At 46.9% G+C, this 16,537-nt stretch overlaps 1 protein-coding gene and 1 long non-coding RNA gene across 3 annotated transcripts in view; both read right to left on the reverse strand.

Moving 5' to 3' along the window:
* Nucleotides 1-7,749: 7,749 nt before the first annotated feature.
* LOC117775112 overlaps nt 7,750-16,537 on the reverse strand; it is a 32,240-nt gene continuing 23,452 nt past the window's right edge. The window contains exons 3-4 of the long non-coding RNA XR_004616184.1: nt 8,769-8,858; nt 7,750-8,076 (exon numbers count right to left, since the gene is read on the reverse strand). This is a non-coding gene — a long non-coding RNA (uncharacterized LOC117775112). The remainder of the gene's footprint in view (nt 8,077-8,768; nt 8,859-16,537) is intronic.
* On the reverse strand, nt 12,638-16,103 carry pou3f3b (POU class 3 homeobox 3b). 2 transcript variants are annotated; one of them, XM_034607299.1, is made up of 2 exons: nt 14,194-16,103; nt 12,638-13,875 (listed from the first exon to the last, which is right to left on the reverse strand). In XM_034607299.1, the coding sequence occupies exons 1-2, from the start codon at nt 15,394-15,396 to the stop codon at nt 13,777-13,779; spliced, it is 1,302 nt and encodes a 433-aa protein (XP_034463190.1). In that variant the 5' UTR covers nt 15,397-16,103; the 3' UTR covers nt 12,638-13,776. The 2 variants fall into 2 exon arrangements, with proteins under 2 accessions (XP_034463190.1, XP_034463181.1); XM_034607290.1 differs by having other exon boundaries at nt 14,185-16,101.

Here is a 16,537-nt window from a genome sequence, read left to right on the forward strand (position 1 = left end):
AAGGGGCACTGACTCCCGGCCCGTGCCAGTCGATACGGCCGCGTGGTTAATTCGCCCCGAGGAGGGCTGTCGTCAGGCAGATGATAAACAGTGTTTGCCCCGTTTTTTAGCCACAAGCGTGCTCCTGCTCACCAAGAAAAATAGTTTCGACCCACGGTCTCTAATTCACAGTGGGGGGTGAGAGGTGGGACATTAATCATGGCTCTGCTGTGGTCCGTCCCTGACAGGCGAGGAGGCCCGGGTGGAGACGTTCACCGTGGTCGGAGGTAAACCCTGCAACACGCCACGGTGACGACTGGAGGATTCACAGAAGCTGCAGCTTGTTGTTGGGAGCTGTGAAGATGGTGAGTCTGCACTGACACCGGAGCTGTGACGTGCACGTAAAAAAGGGATTTAACTCAGGGAACCTCGTGGCATCAGAGCCCGGTGTCGCTCAGGCGTTAGAGAGCTGGCCCTCGTCCAACTGCTCCAGCAGATCTCCTCCAGGATCCCCTGAAAGGAAAACGCCACAATAGGCGACATCGACCTCCTCTCAATTTGCCCTGTCCCCAGATTGAGCGACATCCTTCTAATTGTGCGGCTAAAGCGGCGATGGAGCGGGAAATAATGGAGGGTATCACAGTGTGGAGCTGGGCCAAGTCTGCTCCATCCCCCTCTTCCCCAGCCATGGAGTGCTGCTGGAGGATCCAGGGCTTATAATGCCAGCGAGCGGAGGCTTTGCTCCAGTCATCATTTCCATGCTGCTTTACGCTGATTCCCTAATATCCTTAGCGCCGTGCGTAGGGATAAGCCCATCGTGCTGAAACATGGCTGTCATGCCTATAAACCGTTCACGGCTCTAAAGAATCCATTATGGTGGCTCCACAAACATGGGGACTCAAAGGGCCACTTCGCTCAAGCTCATTTACTCTTTTAAAGCACATTTATTTACCCTTAATGCTGCGGAGGAAGGATCTCCGGTTCACCACAATGCAGCACAAAGGCACATTTAAGTGTAACTGGTCATTTACACCATCAGTCACATCTTTAACGCACTCGGGAATAAAACAAGCTCTGACGGGAAGTTGTAAGTTTAAGTTCAATTCCCTGTTTTCACAATGAAACGCCTCAAATGAGTCTTATTATTATTTATTCATCTATTTTTGTTACATACATATCTCTTTCTTATTCTTTCTCCATTGCATTTCAGTCTTCCCCTTGTTTTTAAAACCATTCATTTCCATTTCTTTAAATATTAAACTCATAAATCTCATTCTTTACGTCCTCTCATGTATTTAATGTAGTAATAACGACACAGGAAATAGTTTTTACTTCTCTGATATTTGTAGTAATGTTTCTGTTCTCACTTTAATTACCAGTGTGTATGTAAACTAACACCCAGTGACTTTGTGTGAGGTAAACTCAGTTCAATGCTGCGTCTCGGACTGTCAACGATTCCCTATCTCACACACACACACACACACACACACACACACACACACACACACACACACAGTTCACGGATTATCAACAAGTGTGGTCATTGAGTGGAAATTAATTTGCCACTGGTAATGGATAGAGACATTTTGCTGAGATGTAGGAAAACAGCTGAACTGCCAGCGATTACCTGCTGGAATCAGCCTTCATCAATATCAGGATAATTACAAAGCACTTCTGGCAGCGCGTGAAATGAGCGGAGCGTGCAGCAGATCGGGCGCTGGCCATAGATGTCTGCAGATATCAGACCCCCCCCCCCCCCTCCTCCTCTGCAGAGCGGCTCTGAGGGGGGGGGGGGGACCTCAGCAGCTCCGGAGGGTTTCATATTAAAACAGAGAGGAGTCAGGTGGAGCAGAACAAACACTGTGACTGAAGCTAATACAGATCTACAGCACTGAGGGGAATAGAAACCCAGAACAACAGAGAACAACAGCTGAGGAGAGAACGACGACGCAAACAAAACAGAACCAGACGCAGAACAGAACCGACACCGACGACTCAGACATTAACAAAGTAAAACAGATGGAACTAAATGACACATCTCACTTTAACCTCCTTAACTGTGGAGGTTCACATCCCCAGTTGTTGGTTGAAAGTTTAAAACGTGCGGAGCTGCATGTCTGGTTCAGATCGGAGCTGACTGACGACTCTCTTATGATCCGAGGGGCCTCGTGGGTTCCAGCTCCTCCAGAACATAAATCAAACGGAGGGAAATGTTTCCAGCGTCGTTCTGAGCTAATCCGAGCGACAGAGAGCCGACTGGTATCTCTGCGGCGATAAGGCCCACTTCCCTGTTTCCAGACCTGAGGATGGGATTCTGTGAGGTGGTTGGAGTCGGGGGCCGGAGGAGGGAGGGTGTTCAGGGTGTCGATCCCAGACTTCACTTCCATCCCTCACATGGAACCACTTTGCTCACCCCCCCCTTCTTCCCCGTTTCTGTCTCAGACAGTGAGCTGCAGGCGGGATCGGGTTTCCTCTCCAGCTGAAGGGTTACTTCAGTCCATCGCCGGGATGAAACGAGGACTATTTTCCTCCCCGTCGTCCATCCGACTCTTTTTTCAGGTGAGAGGCTCGGGGGAGGAAGGAAACTATTACACGGGGGTGAACTGGGGCCTGGAGACGCTTGTCGGGGGAGGAAGAGGACGCGGATCCGAGGGGAAACCCGAGATCTCTGGAAACTGGAATGACCCAAGAAAAACTTCCGTGGCCCCTCCGCCATCCTCGTCCCGTCCTGTCTGAACAGTGATGGTCCCAAAAGGCCTCGGTGGTTCCCTGAAGGCCGACCGACTCAAACAGGCGAATGTGAACACGTTAAACCTTCATGGAAACAAACACATATACACAGATATACACTTTGGGTTGTAAGATAATACATCAGGTGCTTTTAAACAGGGGCCGAGGTTTATTTGGTGTTTTCGTCCAGTCGTGTCTTTGACCTTCTGGCTGCTGCGACTCCAGAGGTTTGCAGAAAACCAGACGCAGCTGTTTGGTCTGCGGCTCGGGGAGATTTACATATCTGGGTGAATTTTTTAAATGCCTGACGAGATCTGAAAATTCTGCAGGAAATTCCAGAACGTTTTCATATTGTTTCCATTTCGTCTGGACGCACGCTCGCGGCGAGAACTCGCATGCGGCCGCACATCAATCTCTGCCTTCGTACCAAGAGGGATTCTGCAGAGAACAGAGCTTCTTATTCAGAGGGACCAGGTTTGAGGGACCAGGTTTGAGGGACCAGGTTTGAGGGACCAGGTTTGAGGGACAGAGGAATCTTTGCTTTGTGCTGCGCTGGACGAACGAAGGAAAACAGATTCCGTCTCTTGCAGAAAGTGCAGTGAGTAAATAAGCAGCAGTTTCCCTCCTGTTGCATCGAGGGTAACCCTGCTCCGATGGATGTGTTGCACCTCATCAGCTGACAAATTGCTGGAGTGATTGAGCTGAAGGAACTGATTGCTGGGTTAATATCTGCCATTGATCTCTTCATTGATCACTTGTCCCCTGCTAATGACTGTGACTGGGCTGATTTGAAATGATACGTCTCGCCTGTAACCTGACATCAGACGAGGGGATAAGAATCGGAGGATGACGACGTCTCGGGGAAGCAAACCGCTGAGAGAAATCAGCCCGGGAGGAAATTGAGACGATATTAGAAAGAGAAAGGTTCAATCTGTGGGCTTTCTTCTTCCTGCTGATCAGTCGGGCTGCGGACCACCGCTGGGCTCCTGAACATCTGGTCGGGCAATTTACCCGCTCTGACGACTGGAAAGGTTAAACCACTAAAATCTAATATTTGCCTGGAGGGGGTCAAGGCACTGCAATTACAAGGTACAATCGGCAGGGCTAATCAGCTGGTGGCGCGTACCAGGGGCTCGGCCGGGCAAACAGGGCCCTGATCACAAGCACTGTTCTCTGCCTGTTTACTTATTAAACCCTGTTCTCATGTTCAAGGGCCCCACTGCAGCCTCTGGCCCCGCACACCCCCGAGGCACAGGGGAGTAAATTTAGCTCCTGACGCTTTTTAAATGGCTGGAAAAGTAGCCCCCCCCCCCCCACCCCGTGTTAATCAGTATCTGTGGCCTTTGTTGCTGAAATGATCTCAAATGACTCTCGTCCAACCTGGCAGGCATCGACACCTGGGGAAGGAGCGGCGGAGGAAAACAAAGTGCCGAGCGGGGAGACGGAGACGGGAGCGAGCGAGGACACCGGCGAAGGCCCAGGAAGACGCCACGTCTCCGAAGGACGTGTGTGTTCCACCAGGCTGTTTACATGCTTGGTCTTTGACACACATTTCCTAATTGACTGAGTATCAAGTGCAGGATTAGTGTGTAATATATCAGAACTGTCTGGCGCACAACACTTTTGAACAAGGCTCGGGGAACAATTACTGGTAATTAAATATGTGCCAGTTACTAGAAAAGATAATTATGTCCTTGGTGTATAACACCAATTAATTACTTTTATTTCAGTGAGCAAAGCTTTTAAACGGCGGCGGAAGCCATTCGAACGGCGCCCGTGTTTGAGAGCAAGCAACCTCTGTGTTTGCTAATGTGTAAATTGTGCTCCGCTGCTGCAGAGACGAGTATTAAGGCGCCGCAGATTGTTTCAATCAGACTCAGGCTCTTCTGCTGCTGAAGTCCGGACATGTTCCTGAAACCGTCTGGAGGGGCTGGAGAACACAGACGAGTCCGAGTGGTCAAAGGTCAGAGCGAGAAAACAGCAGGAGAACGCACAGCGAGCGAGTGGACGTGTTGATGAGGTTTCTAACACGTGACGGACGTGAGACTAGAAGAAAACAAATATCTCAGGATGAAGAAGAGGAGCCAGACAGAACAACAACAGGGTCCGGACATTTTCTGGAGTTTCTGTCTTCAGGTGTGAAGCAGGACATTGTCCGGGTCAGACTCGTCCATTCAGGAGAGGGGTGGAGCCGGGGCAGGACCTGACCTGGACAATGTCCTGCACAGAGGTCACGTGTGAAGCTGTAACCGTGAGAAATGGACAGTAGGTGTTGGACACAGGTATGAGCTGCTCCCTCAAAGCTCATAAGACGTTTCCCCTCGCTCCTCTTCCTCCTCTTCCTCCTCTTCCTCCTCAGGCTTTAAACACCGACATCGAAGGAGAAGGAGCCTTTTTCCAGAGAGGGCGCAGCTCAACTCTGACTCGCTAAGAGGATTGGTCAGATTGGATATGGAGGAGCGAGGAATCAGAAGCGCTCCGTGTATCCTCACACCTTCCCCTGCCCTCCTGTGCTTATTACACCCCCCCCATTCAGCCACAACACGAATCCAACACACTCTCATTCACATATCAGAGCGAGGTGAGAATGTTCGGATTAGCAAATGATCTCGTTCTGGGCACCGGCCTCTAATGTGTAACTTGGAAATACCTTGTGGCCGATCATTAGTAATCTATTAAATCCACGGCCTAGGAATGGTTACACCGCCAGAGCCTTTGAGCCAAGCGGCGGCTGTTCCAGTCCCCGTCTCTCTCTCTCTCTCTCTCTGGTTAATGAGACTCAGAGTCAGGCGGCCCGAGCGTGCTTCCTGCGTCTGCTACTTTTATCCCCGTATGTGTAAATGAGATTAATTATTCATCTTCATGCAGATATTTGTGTGCGTTTCAAAGCAGTAACACACGTGTCAGTGTTTACTTTTTATTATTCACCTCTGGAAACAAACATGGTGCATGTTGTCCTCCTAGAAAACAGGGAGTCACACCCTGTACCTCAGGTTCACTAGAACTTTGACTCTTTTCTGGAGCTGACTCAGTAAAAGTTAGATTTTCCCTTCAGGCCGCGAACACATGGCGTCGGCTCGGAGCATCCTGCGTCCATTTAGTGCTTCGGTTCTACGGGACTGATCCCCACGTGTCTGCAAGGTGCAATACTACACATGAACTGTAGGAAATCGCAAATCTGTGAGTTCGATATGGCCTGAGTTCTGTGCGGTGCCCTCTAGTGGAAGACCAGGTAACGTGCACGGTGAACGGTGAACGCGTGGCTACACAGGAAGTACGTCATCATCCTCGTGCCACGGAGGTTGTGACTTTATGACTCAACGTGAATATGTTGGTGCAGATTCAAATCCACATCTGGATCTTTCAGATTTAAATGTGGTTTCATTCGGGGACTGCCGGCGGAGGTGTCACTCTCGTTATTATCTGTTCTTCTAATCGGCCTTAGGGATAAAAGGTCCCCACAAGGTGAACTATTCCCTTTGGGTGCTCAGACTTGTTTTTGTTGGTGACAGTTGTGGTGAGTTGTGGTTAAAAGCTGGTTAAGTTTCCAGGAAATCTGTTTTTTAACGCGACAAAAACAAGTTAGTGTTGTGTGTGAGTTCTTTGTGTCTCTCTTGTATGTCTGAGTCTCAGTGTGAAGCCGTGGAACAGAACTGGTGGGCGTTAACCTAGAATACATGTGTCGCACATATTGTATTCATGTGTGTGTTTGCATGTATGTGTGTGTTTGCAGGTATGTGTGTGTTTGCAGGTAACAGTGTGTGTGTGTTGATCCTGGCTCTCTGGAGGGGCCCAGTGTGTGTGTGTGTGTCACGGCGGGGCCGGCTCCCTCTGGATCTAAGCAGTATTGACAAACCCATCAGAGCTGGTGATGCATTGGGCTCCCTGCTCGCCCCCCCCCCCCCCCCCCCCTCAGCGGCGCTGTGGGGCTGTGCTGACATGCTGTCACCTTGGTAACTGCTGCCAGAGAGAGCGGCCTGCTGGGAAGGATGACCCGAGCAGGAGGCCGGCCGGCGAGCTGCAGCAGGAGATGTCACCGGCGGACCCCTGAGGACCGTCCGACCCCTGTCCCTGTCCCTGTCCCTGACCATCGATCCGTCTGCTGCGGAGAGCCGCCACCGCCTGGGACTGGACAGGACACACACACATACACACACACAAATCAAGTGTGCAGGCATTCAATCAGCCAGAGAGACACATCAATGCACATTCATATTCACACTTATTCCCTCTAATGAAGGAAGCGTCTCTGAAAGTCACAACAGATTCAGATCTGCTGTGGAAACTAAACTCAACAAGCAAAGTACTAAGTGCATGAAAACCTCACCTTGGTCCGAACTGCACCAACATCTGCCTGCGTCTCTCTGTGAGCCGCTCACGAGCAGAAAGTCCTGGCTCGTCTGTGGAGGATCTCTTCTTCTTCTTCTTCTTCTTCTTCTACTTTTTGAGGTTAGTAAGTCATTACTTGGCAGCGTCTGAATCCCGTTCCCCGCTCGACGGTTCTCCGAGCCAGCATAAACAGCGATTGTTGGCACCGGCTGGTTGGCGGCCGTGGGCGTCAGCCTCCACGAACGTTGGGAGTCCTTTGAAATGCTGACCAGCTTTTTGACACGAGGCTTTGGAAGCAGCCGAGCTCTCGCTGCGAGACGCGGGCCCGGCTGGATGCGGGGTGGAGCTGGGTTCAATTTCTGGGTGCACAGGGATTATGGGTAGGGACCAGGAAGTTTTTACATCACAGGCTGCGCTCACTATCGCTGGGCAACCTCTTCAAAGACAACTTTATGTACAGACGCCGCTCATGCCACTAGGTCCTGAGAAGGTTCCTGTGGGGGGGAGACTTCCTTTAAACGCATGTTTTTCACTGCATTTCAAAAGGAAATGTTACATCTGGAGGAGGCAGGAGGTTTTTAATCGTAAAAACACAAGTGTACAGTATTGTTAGGTTCAAGTTGTTCGTCCTGAGTAAAGTGGAACAAACCACGAGTGAACCAACAAGTCAGAATAATGCACAGACACTTTGATGCTTTCACTTTTCATATATTTCTCTCGTTTCATTCCTATTTATTTCTACTTTTACTCGACTACACGATATCGTTCCTGTGAGTCGTCACCTGACCCACGGGGACGAGGCCGGATACCGACAGTGGCCCCGCTCCCAGAATCCTCAGCTCCTGCACAAAGCTCTTCCAAACACACGTGCAGCGGCTGAATGAGCCGCCTCTCATCGCGTCACGCGAACAAACAACGTGGAGAAGATGTGAAAGATCACTAACTAGCTTCCTGGTTCCCATGGCAACCGACAAAGCAGGGCCTGGCCGTCTTTTATGCTGGAGGCGGGGGGGGGGGTCACTGAGCATGTGTTTGACCCTAAAAATGAGACGGAATGAAAACGTAGAAATGGGAAAGTTGCACAACAGAGTTCTGCAGGAAACCGATGAATGTGGTGACGCACGGGAAAAAAATGTAGTTTAAAGTAGAACAGCCACAATCCAACGCATTTTAAATGGTTTATTTAGTGTAAGACGGACGATAGATGGATAAAAAAGCTAGAAAATCTGTATTTATCTTTCTTATTTAACAGAATATTATCAGAGGAGTTGTATTAGTGCGACTCTTCAGCTGCTGCAGCCGAACTTTAACCGTTTATACCTGAAGAGATGGATTAAGTTTTAATTTGACTGTTTATCAGATGGAGAAACGTTTTAAAAAGCAGTTTTTTATCATCAGAAATCAGCTCAGAGGTTTTATTTCTGAAGATCCGGATTAAAAAGGACAGAAATAAAGAATAAAAATACAATAATGTATAAGATATAGAGTTAATCCTCCTATAGCTGTGAGTATAAATCAATATCTGCATTATTTAACACAACAGTCATATTTTAATTATGGTCACATTGGCTGTTTCAGTGCAGAAACTAAAACTTTTATTTGAATTTAAAAGAAAAACAATTTCTTCATCCCGGATTTTTCAGAATAAAATTCATAAACCATAAACATATCCTAAAGAACATGTGCAAACTTTTACTGAATCTAAATCTTCATCATCTTTAATAATTTACCTTGATTGAAGCGTTTGATTCTCCTGCAGATAATAAGTGTGGAGTGAGCGCGTGTGTCCACTGGGTGGCGCTGTAAGGTCAGGGAAGCGCCTGTGAGAGAGAGTGAACGTTTCTGTGGATTTGATCTGTTAAACAGCTTCTTATTATTATTAATAATCATGAAAATACACGATTTAATTAACGGGTTTAATAGAAGAAAATAAGATGAAGAAACTTCATTAATTAATTCTGGTTTGAAGAAGAAGTTTCATTATTTAAAATCTGTCTCTGAAACAAACAAATAAAAACTGGTGAGTTTTCCACGTGAATCATTTATGAATAAAACGAGTTAAATGCAAATAAAACCACGTGGAAATGACACGCACACGCACACGCACACACACACACACACACACAGACACACACACACACACACAGACACACACACACACTGTTAAAATGCCCAAAACAATCTAATATGTACTTGATTTTTGTATCCTTGCTGTGTGTGTGTGTGTGTGTGTGTTATGACTTATTACAACACATCAGTGTGTGTATGTGCAATAAAATAAATAAATACACACACAAATTATCATCGTGATTGTACGTTAATGTAAATAAATATAATAAGAATAATAATTATAATTATAATAAAGAGAAACTTCACTTATTATTCATAGTTTAAAAGTGTTAAGCTTTAAAAAAGATCACTTATGTTACACTTATTATTATTATACTGTACAGATATTATAGAGAAATTACCATTATCAATTATTATTATTATTATAAACATTATAATTATTATAATCATTATTTTTGGGGGGGGAACAATTTTCTGAAATGTTTTTGCAGAAGTTTTAAATTTCACTTGATTTAAAACCCATAAAGAAAAAGATCAGTAATAATAATAAAGATTGTTTCAGGTATAAAAGTGTGAATCAGAGTTAACGAACATCACTGGTGTTTTAAGAGACTTTAAAATAAAGTTAAAATAAAAGAAAGAATAAAAAGAGATTGTAGTTTATTTAGAAACGAAGAAGCTGCAGCTCTTCACCTCTCTATCACCCCCCCCCCCTCTACCTCTCCATCCATCCATCCATCACAAAACCATGACCGTCACATTTTATAGAGGAAACCCCAGAGTCACGTCATCTTTTAAAAACCTCCTCCTCCTCTTCCTCATCCTCCTCTTCCTCATCCTCTGCTGCTGCCACAACAGAAACCGGATCTGCTCTATTTAGATCTTTATTCTATTTTCTATGTAAAAATCTATTTTTATTTCAACTCACACGTGTGTGTATTGAAGCTTTGTGACAATAACAATAATGTCAATGACGTTTTCATTTGCTGAAGTGAATTATCTAAATATTATAAAGTATAACACATTTAAAAAGAATAAATAATTGAACACATCAGCTGCTTCTCACTTTAAATAAGAGAAACGAAGGAAAAGTCAGCACACACACGCACACACACACGCACACGCACACACACACACGCGCACACACACACACACACAGGGGGATATATTTTTTCCTGTGCGTCTTTTTCTGCAGCAGATAAATCCGCGTGGACGTGGAACCAGGGGAAGGATCCCTGCGGAGAACATGCACAGGATGATCCATATTCATGCGCCCGACACGTGGAGCAAACACACACCAACACACACACACAGACACACACACACACACACTGAGAACTATTTAAAACGAGTCTATTATACTTTATAATCAAATCTAAGCATTTACTCAGATAATAAATATAATTTAATTCGTATGTTTACAGATTTAAAACAGTTTCATAGAAAGAAAACATTGAGGATGAGTTTAAACTCCACGAATCTATTTAAAATGAAACATACATGTGATTGTATTGTGTGTGTGTTAGTTCTCCACGGTTGCAGGTGAAGTCTGTGACTGAGTGAAAAAGCTCCTGGTGAAATATTAATAATAATTAAGACGTTAAAAGTTTTACAGCAGCTCAGCTCGGTGCTGCGTTTACAGGCCTCAGAGACACCGAGCTGCTTTAATTAGCCACTGACGTCCTCAATCAATACAGGAGGAGAGCTGCAGATCTCCTACAGGCCCTGAACGTACCAGTGCACACACACACACACACATGCACACACACATGCACGCTGCTGCCAACATGGTTTGTGAGGAGCCATGGAAAAAGGCAAAGCTGCTGGAGAATAGGCGGATCAAAACCCATTATGAGATTTGAAACTCTTCTTTTTGTGTCGCCCTCGGTTAAAAGAAAGAAAGAGAAATTTCCGTGTGTGGATTTAAGACGCGAGGAACGTGCACGGCGTGAACGCACATGTCGCTGGGTTTAGTGCAAGAAGCAACGTGCGTGAGATCAACACATTATACATCTGCGTCTTGTTCCATCAGCTGCAGCGTTTTTACCGAATTCAAATAAATGCACACGTTATTTTTAAATTCCCTCAGAATTACACTGTTTCCTTTATTGTGTATTTGATCAAGTTATTGGTGAATAAATGTGCAGCAGGAATCTGACGTTTGTGGATTTAATTCAGATTCAAACATTTTAAATCTGCCTCTTGTTTGTCAGCGAGAACACAAATAAATATAAATTACATTTCAGACCCCCTCAGAATCTCAATATTTCCTGTTTGCTAATATCTGAATCTCGATGTTGGTGGATACACGAGCCGGATGTGAAGTTTGCTGCTGCCCGGCGCGTCCCCGCTGCCACTTTTACTAATGGAGACAAAGAAAAATGATTCCCACTTTCTCTATATCATTGAATTCAGTTGCTAAGCAACTAGTGCGGGAAATCATCCGCGAAATTCAAATCCTGCAGCGCGCGGACACGTTCTGTGAGTTCTGCTGAATAAGCGAGTCAAGAAAAGTTGGAATCACATTTGGCCTCTTGCAGCCGTGACGAGGAAATAGTCCAGTTGTAAAATAAAAAACTACACGTAGAAATATATATATATATAAATAAATAAATAAATATATATATATATATGCACAGAGCTGTATCATGTAGAATTATTATATAGAGTCAGATAAAACAGCACAGCAGCGCTTTACGAGCCCAGTTAAAATGAGTGTTTATCTGGGGCCTGTCACTGCAGCTCTGCAGGCCGAGCACACACACACACACACACGCACACCACACACACACACGCACACCACACACACACACACACACACGCACACCACACACACACCACACACACACACACACACTCTGACCCAGTGCCCCGGATACTGAAACAGCATCAGAGTGATAGACCTGCGCGCACCTGAGTGTCACACGCACAGTTAACATCATCTCGATCCAGAGTTCAGCTCTTTGGTTCACGGTCGTCACGCGCGTGCCTGTGACGCAGAACCTGGACCAGGAGCTAAATTACATAACGCGAGGACGCTCTGTACCTTCAACCCCCCCCCACCACCCCACCCCAACAACAACACGCACGCGTCCCAGCGTTTCTTTCCCTCGTGCAACTTGAATTGCTCCTCCTCACGCACACGCTCAGATGATAATCCAGCCCGTGCACGTGTCCAGGCTGCAGGTGAGAGCCGAGGCCTGAGGATGTAAACAAGCAGCAGGAGACGAGCCTGAGCCCAGACGGGACATTTACACAGTTAGAGCAACATTTATCTGCATTAATATTAGTTTTTAACGCTGTTTTGTTGGATGAATAAAAAATAATCACACGTTTTTTCTTGTATTTTTCGATAGAGACCATTTGCTTTGCTTTTATATTTTTCTAATGAGCAGATAATATAAAACTCGCAGCTTTTAAAAACAGCACAAAGATTTAAAAAAAAAACAACACATTATAAATAAAATAAAAACCCAGCCCAATGAAAACGAGAAAAGAAAAATATATAAACTCCAGAACACAAGATGACTGCATTTCATTCTAACAAATTTATTGTGTCTCAATCAGCTCGTACGGAACCACTACTGAAATTAAATTACAATCAAATGATCACATCAAAATAAACCCTTATTACCTAACAACGGTCAATGTCAGCTCAGGATGATTTGTGCTCCTTTAGAAACGAGAATACAAAATTAAACAAATAAGGGCAACAACAAAAAAATATATTTATATATAAGAAAAGAACAAATGGAAATAAAACAAGAACAAAAACGAAGAAGGGGGGGGGGGGGGAAAGCATCTTACACAAGTTCCTGGGGGGGAGGGGGTGGGGGGGAAATAAATTACCGTTTGGAATAATTCATATGTATTCCGAATAAAATATTAAAACAAGTCATTCTGATGAAAAATATAAAGTAAATAAGTGAGATCAGCATCTGATCTCGTGATCTATATTGCCGGCTTTACAGAGTTTTGTTTATTAAAACCTACCAAAGAACACTGCTTAGAAAGGGCAGGTCCACGTCCACAGCACCCACTCAGTCACACTTGGCAACACGTTTTTCTTTTTCTCAAATAAGTGCAGCTGAAGTCTCTTTTTTTCAAATGTCTTATTCTCTATTCGTTGGAAGGAAAAAATTAAAATAGGGAAAAAGCCAAAAAAAAAAAAAAAAAAAAAATCCACTCACGGCGTCAAAAGTCCTTTAAATAATAGTAGTATATTTTCAAGAGGAGATCTTTGAGATCAGTCCTGGTCCTGGAGTCTTTTCTGTCGTGAGGAAGAAATACCAAATGGAAAAAAAGAAAAATCCCCAATTCCTCCGCGTGTGTGTGTGTGTGTGTGTGAATGAAGCCATGCAATCCACCTCGGAATAAAAAACAAGAATAAAAAGAGCTGATGGAAGCCTCGTGGATCTTCTTCACGTCGGTGCAGTTTTTTCCCTCCTCTGTTATTGTTGAAGAAGAGGAGGAAGAGGAGGAGGAGGAGGAGGAGGAGGGCGGTTTATAGTCCCATTTCTAAATATACAAAATGCCTGCTCCTTTGTTTCTCCAATCAAACACAGGGTCATGAGGAGGGAATAGTGTTATTTTTGCAGGGGAGGAGAGAAAAAGGCATAAAAAAAAAAAAAAGAAGAAAAACAATACTTGGTTTCCTCTTGGTGTGTTTTAATGCGCCAAAATTACCTGGTGGAATGAACTTGTGGTTGTCACCCTCTGGTCGCTCGCTTCACTTGCATCTTTTAAGTAATCTACTAAAAAATGCCCCTGAAAGAAAAAAGCAGAAGGAACCTGTTAGGGCCTGGAAGAAGGTACACGGTGCTTGTTGTGGGGGGGAGGTGGGAGCAAAAAGGGGGGGAGAGGGTTTGTTTTGTTTCTGTCTTTTCTGGAGAAAAATAGATAAACACAATTTGCAGTCTTATTCATATTCCCTCACAATCACAGTATCAAAAAGTGTGTCTATCCTGGAGATAGTCTGTGTGTTCTAATCAGTTTAATTTCATATAAAATTTTTGTCTATGTTTCACTGAACATTCTTTTGCAGTCCATGGAGGGGGGCGGTGTTTCTGCACTCACATTGCCGACCTGAGAGTACACATCCTCCGGCGTCTGTGCCACTCCTGGGGGCGTCATCCGTTTTTCCTTCTGTCTCCTATTGCAAAACCAAACTCTCACCACCTCCTTCTCCAGCTGCAAGTTGTCCGCCAGGGAGGTGATCTCCTGGGCCGAGGGCTTGGGGCATTTGAGGAAGTGGCTCTCCAGAGCCCCCTTGACGCTCACCTCGATGGAGGTGCGCTTCTTTCGCTTCCTCCCCTGCGCCGCGATCTTGTCGATGCTGGTGGGGCTGCCGGTGGTGGAGTCGGCCTCCTCCAGCCACTTGTTTAACAAAGGCTTCAGCTTGCACATGTTCTTGAAGCTGAGCTGCAGAGCCTCGAACCTGCAGATGGTGGTCTGAGAGAAAACGTTCCCGTACAGGGTGCCTAAAGCCAAGCCGACGTCCGCCTGCGTGAAGCCCAGTTTGATCCTCCGCTGCTTGAACTGCTTGGCGAACTGCTCCAGGTCGTCCGAGGTCGGCGTGTCGTCGTCCGAGTGCTGGTCGTGGCTGTTGACGCCGCCGTGGTGCTGGTGGTGCGGATGCTGGTGGTGATGGTGGTGGTGGTGGCTGCCGTGGTCCAGGTCCGGGGTGTCCCCCCTCACCAAGCCCGGGTGCACCAGGCTCTGGCTCCCAGGACTCAGCATCCCGTTCACAGTGAAGCCCCCCGGCTGGGAGTAGAGCAGCGACTGCTGCTGCTGCTGGCCCCCGGATATGGAGTTAATGTGCGCCGCAGTCGTGCTCCCCCAAGCCCCGGCGTGCGTCTGGTGTGGAGCTAAGTGGGGGGGCCTGTGGTGCAGCGCGGTGCCCGTGTGCAGATCGTCTCTGCCGGAGTTCTTCACGTCCTGCTGCTGCGGGCTGCCCGTCATCCCGACGGGGCTCGACGACCAGGGCGACCCGGCTTCAGCTGCAGCCACCGCGGCCGCTGCTGCCGCCGCGGCGGCGTGCGGGAGGGATGTCACCCACTGGTGGGCATGGCTCAGCATGTGTCCCCCGTTGCTCGCTGCCATCGCGCCTTGCATAAAGTCACTCTGTACCATCTTGACCGAGGGGTCTCCCCGGTAGCCCCCAGACCCCGAGGTAACCGCAGCACTGCCCGGCTGCATGCCACCGCCTCCCGAGTCCGAGTGCACGATGGAGCCGGACGATAAGATGCTATTGCTGGGCAGATAAGGATTGGAAGCGGCGGTGGCCATTCCGTCAACCCTTATGAATATGTTTGTGGATAACCCCCCTCCCTTTCTACAGTCACTTCTTTCGAGCGGGCAAATTGTATCTCATGAATTATTCAAACTTTAAAAGTATGAGCAGCTTTTTGCCAGATACCATGGACGTGCGTAAAAAGACGCCAAAAAGCTTCGGGAGCGGCGACAGAAAACTGAATAAAATCCGCATGAATTTACCACATTCGACTTCACACACGAGTAAAGATCCAGGTTTTTCAGAAGCCCTTTGAAACCATGTGCAGTCCGCGCAGAAAGTTTCTCACTGGGAGGAAATTCAAATTCAAATATACAGCAGAGAAAAGCAGGAGTCGTCCCAAACAAACTTTTGGAGGAGGCGAGAAAACAAAAAGCCTCGCGAATTGTCCCCAATGTACAAAGTCCTGGTTTATGTCCCGGGTGGATGTGAGAATCATTAGCAGAGCGTCCTCTCCTCTTTTGTAATTCAGTCGCAGAGATTTCTCCCTCGCTTTATTCTTTTCTCTCTCTTCTTTTATAGCACTGGAGCCTCTCTCTTTGTTCTGTTTTGATGTGTATAAACCTGCCAAACCGCAAACTCCCGTTCAAGTACAGTCCAGCAGAGGAGCGCGCGGCGCCGCTCGCGAACCTCTCCTCTCATTCGCTTGTTCTCTCTCTCCACCTCTCTCTCTCTATCTCTCTCTCTCCCCTGACAGGCCGTGTAGCCCCGCCCCCATCACTCCCCCCGCCGTCCTCACCCCCCCCACCCCACCCCCCCCCTTGCTCGACGACGCGCGGATGTTTACCCCGTGCGTCCCCGTTGATTGGTTACCCGGGGTGTGATTGGCAGCCCTCGCCAGCCTTGCTCCGGGCGCACGGTCCCTCCTTCCGGCTGTTCCGATTGGCTGCTTTTTAATTGCAGTCCAAACAAAACGGGGAAGACAAGTTGGTAGTAAACACTGGTGAGATACTGGGAGGCTGGGGGGGTAAATAAAGAGAGAGAGGTCGATACGCGCTGACCTCGACTTTCGTGCGTAAAACCTCCAACATCATGTATTTTGTGCAGAGACATGTTTTACGCACGAGTGCACATGTGTGACAGTGTGAGTTTGAACATGCAGGCGTCACACACACGTGGATAAACTTTATTTAATGT

The sequence above is a fragment of the Hippoglossus hippoglossus genome, chromosome 2, assembly GCF_009819705.1.
Source record: "Hippoglossus hippoglossus isolate fHipHip1 chromosome 2, fHipHip1.pri, whole genome shotgun sequence".
In the NCBI taxonomy this organism is placed as follows: Eukaryota; Metazoa; Chordata; class Actinopteri; order Pleuronectiformes; family Pleuronectidae; genus Hippoglossus; species Hippoglossus hippoglossus.

Coding starts and splice junctions, on each gene's coding strand:
- pou3f3b (XM_034607290.1), bottom strand. CDS start 15,396: ATGGCCACCGCCGCTTCCAATCCTTATCTGCCCAGCAATAGCATCTTA. Junction 13,876..14,184: donor TGTACTCTCAGGTCGGCAAT/GTGAGTGCAGAA, acceptor TTTTTCTTTCAG/GGGCATTTTTTAGTAGATTA.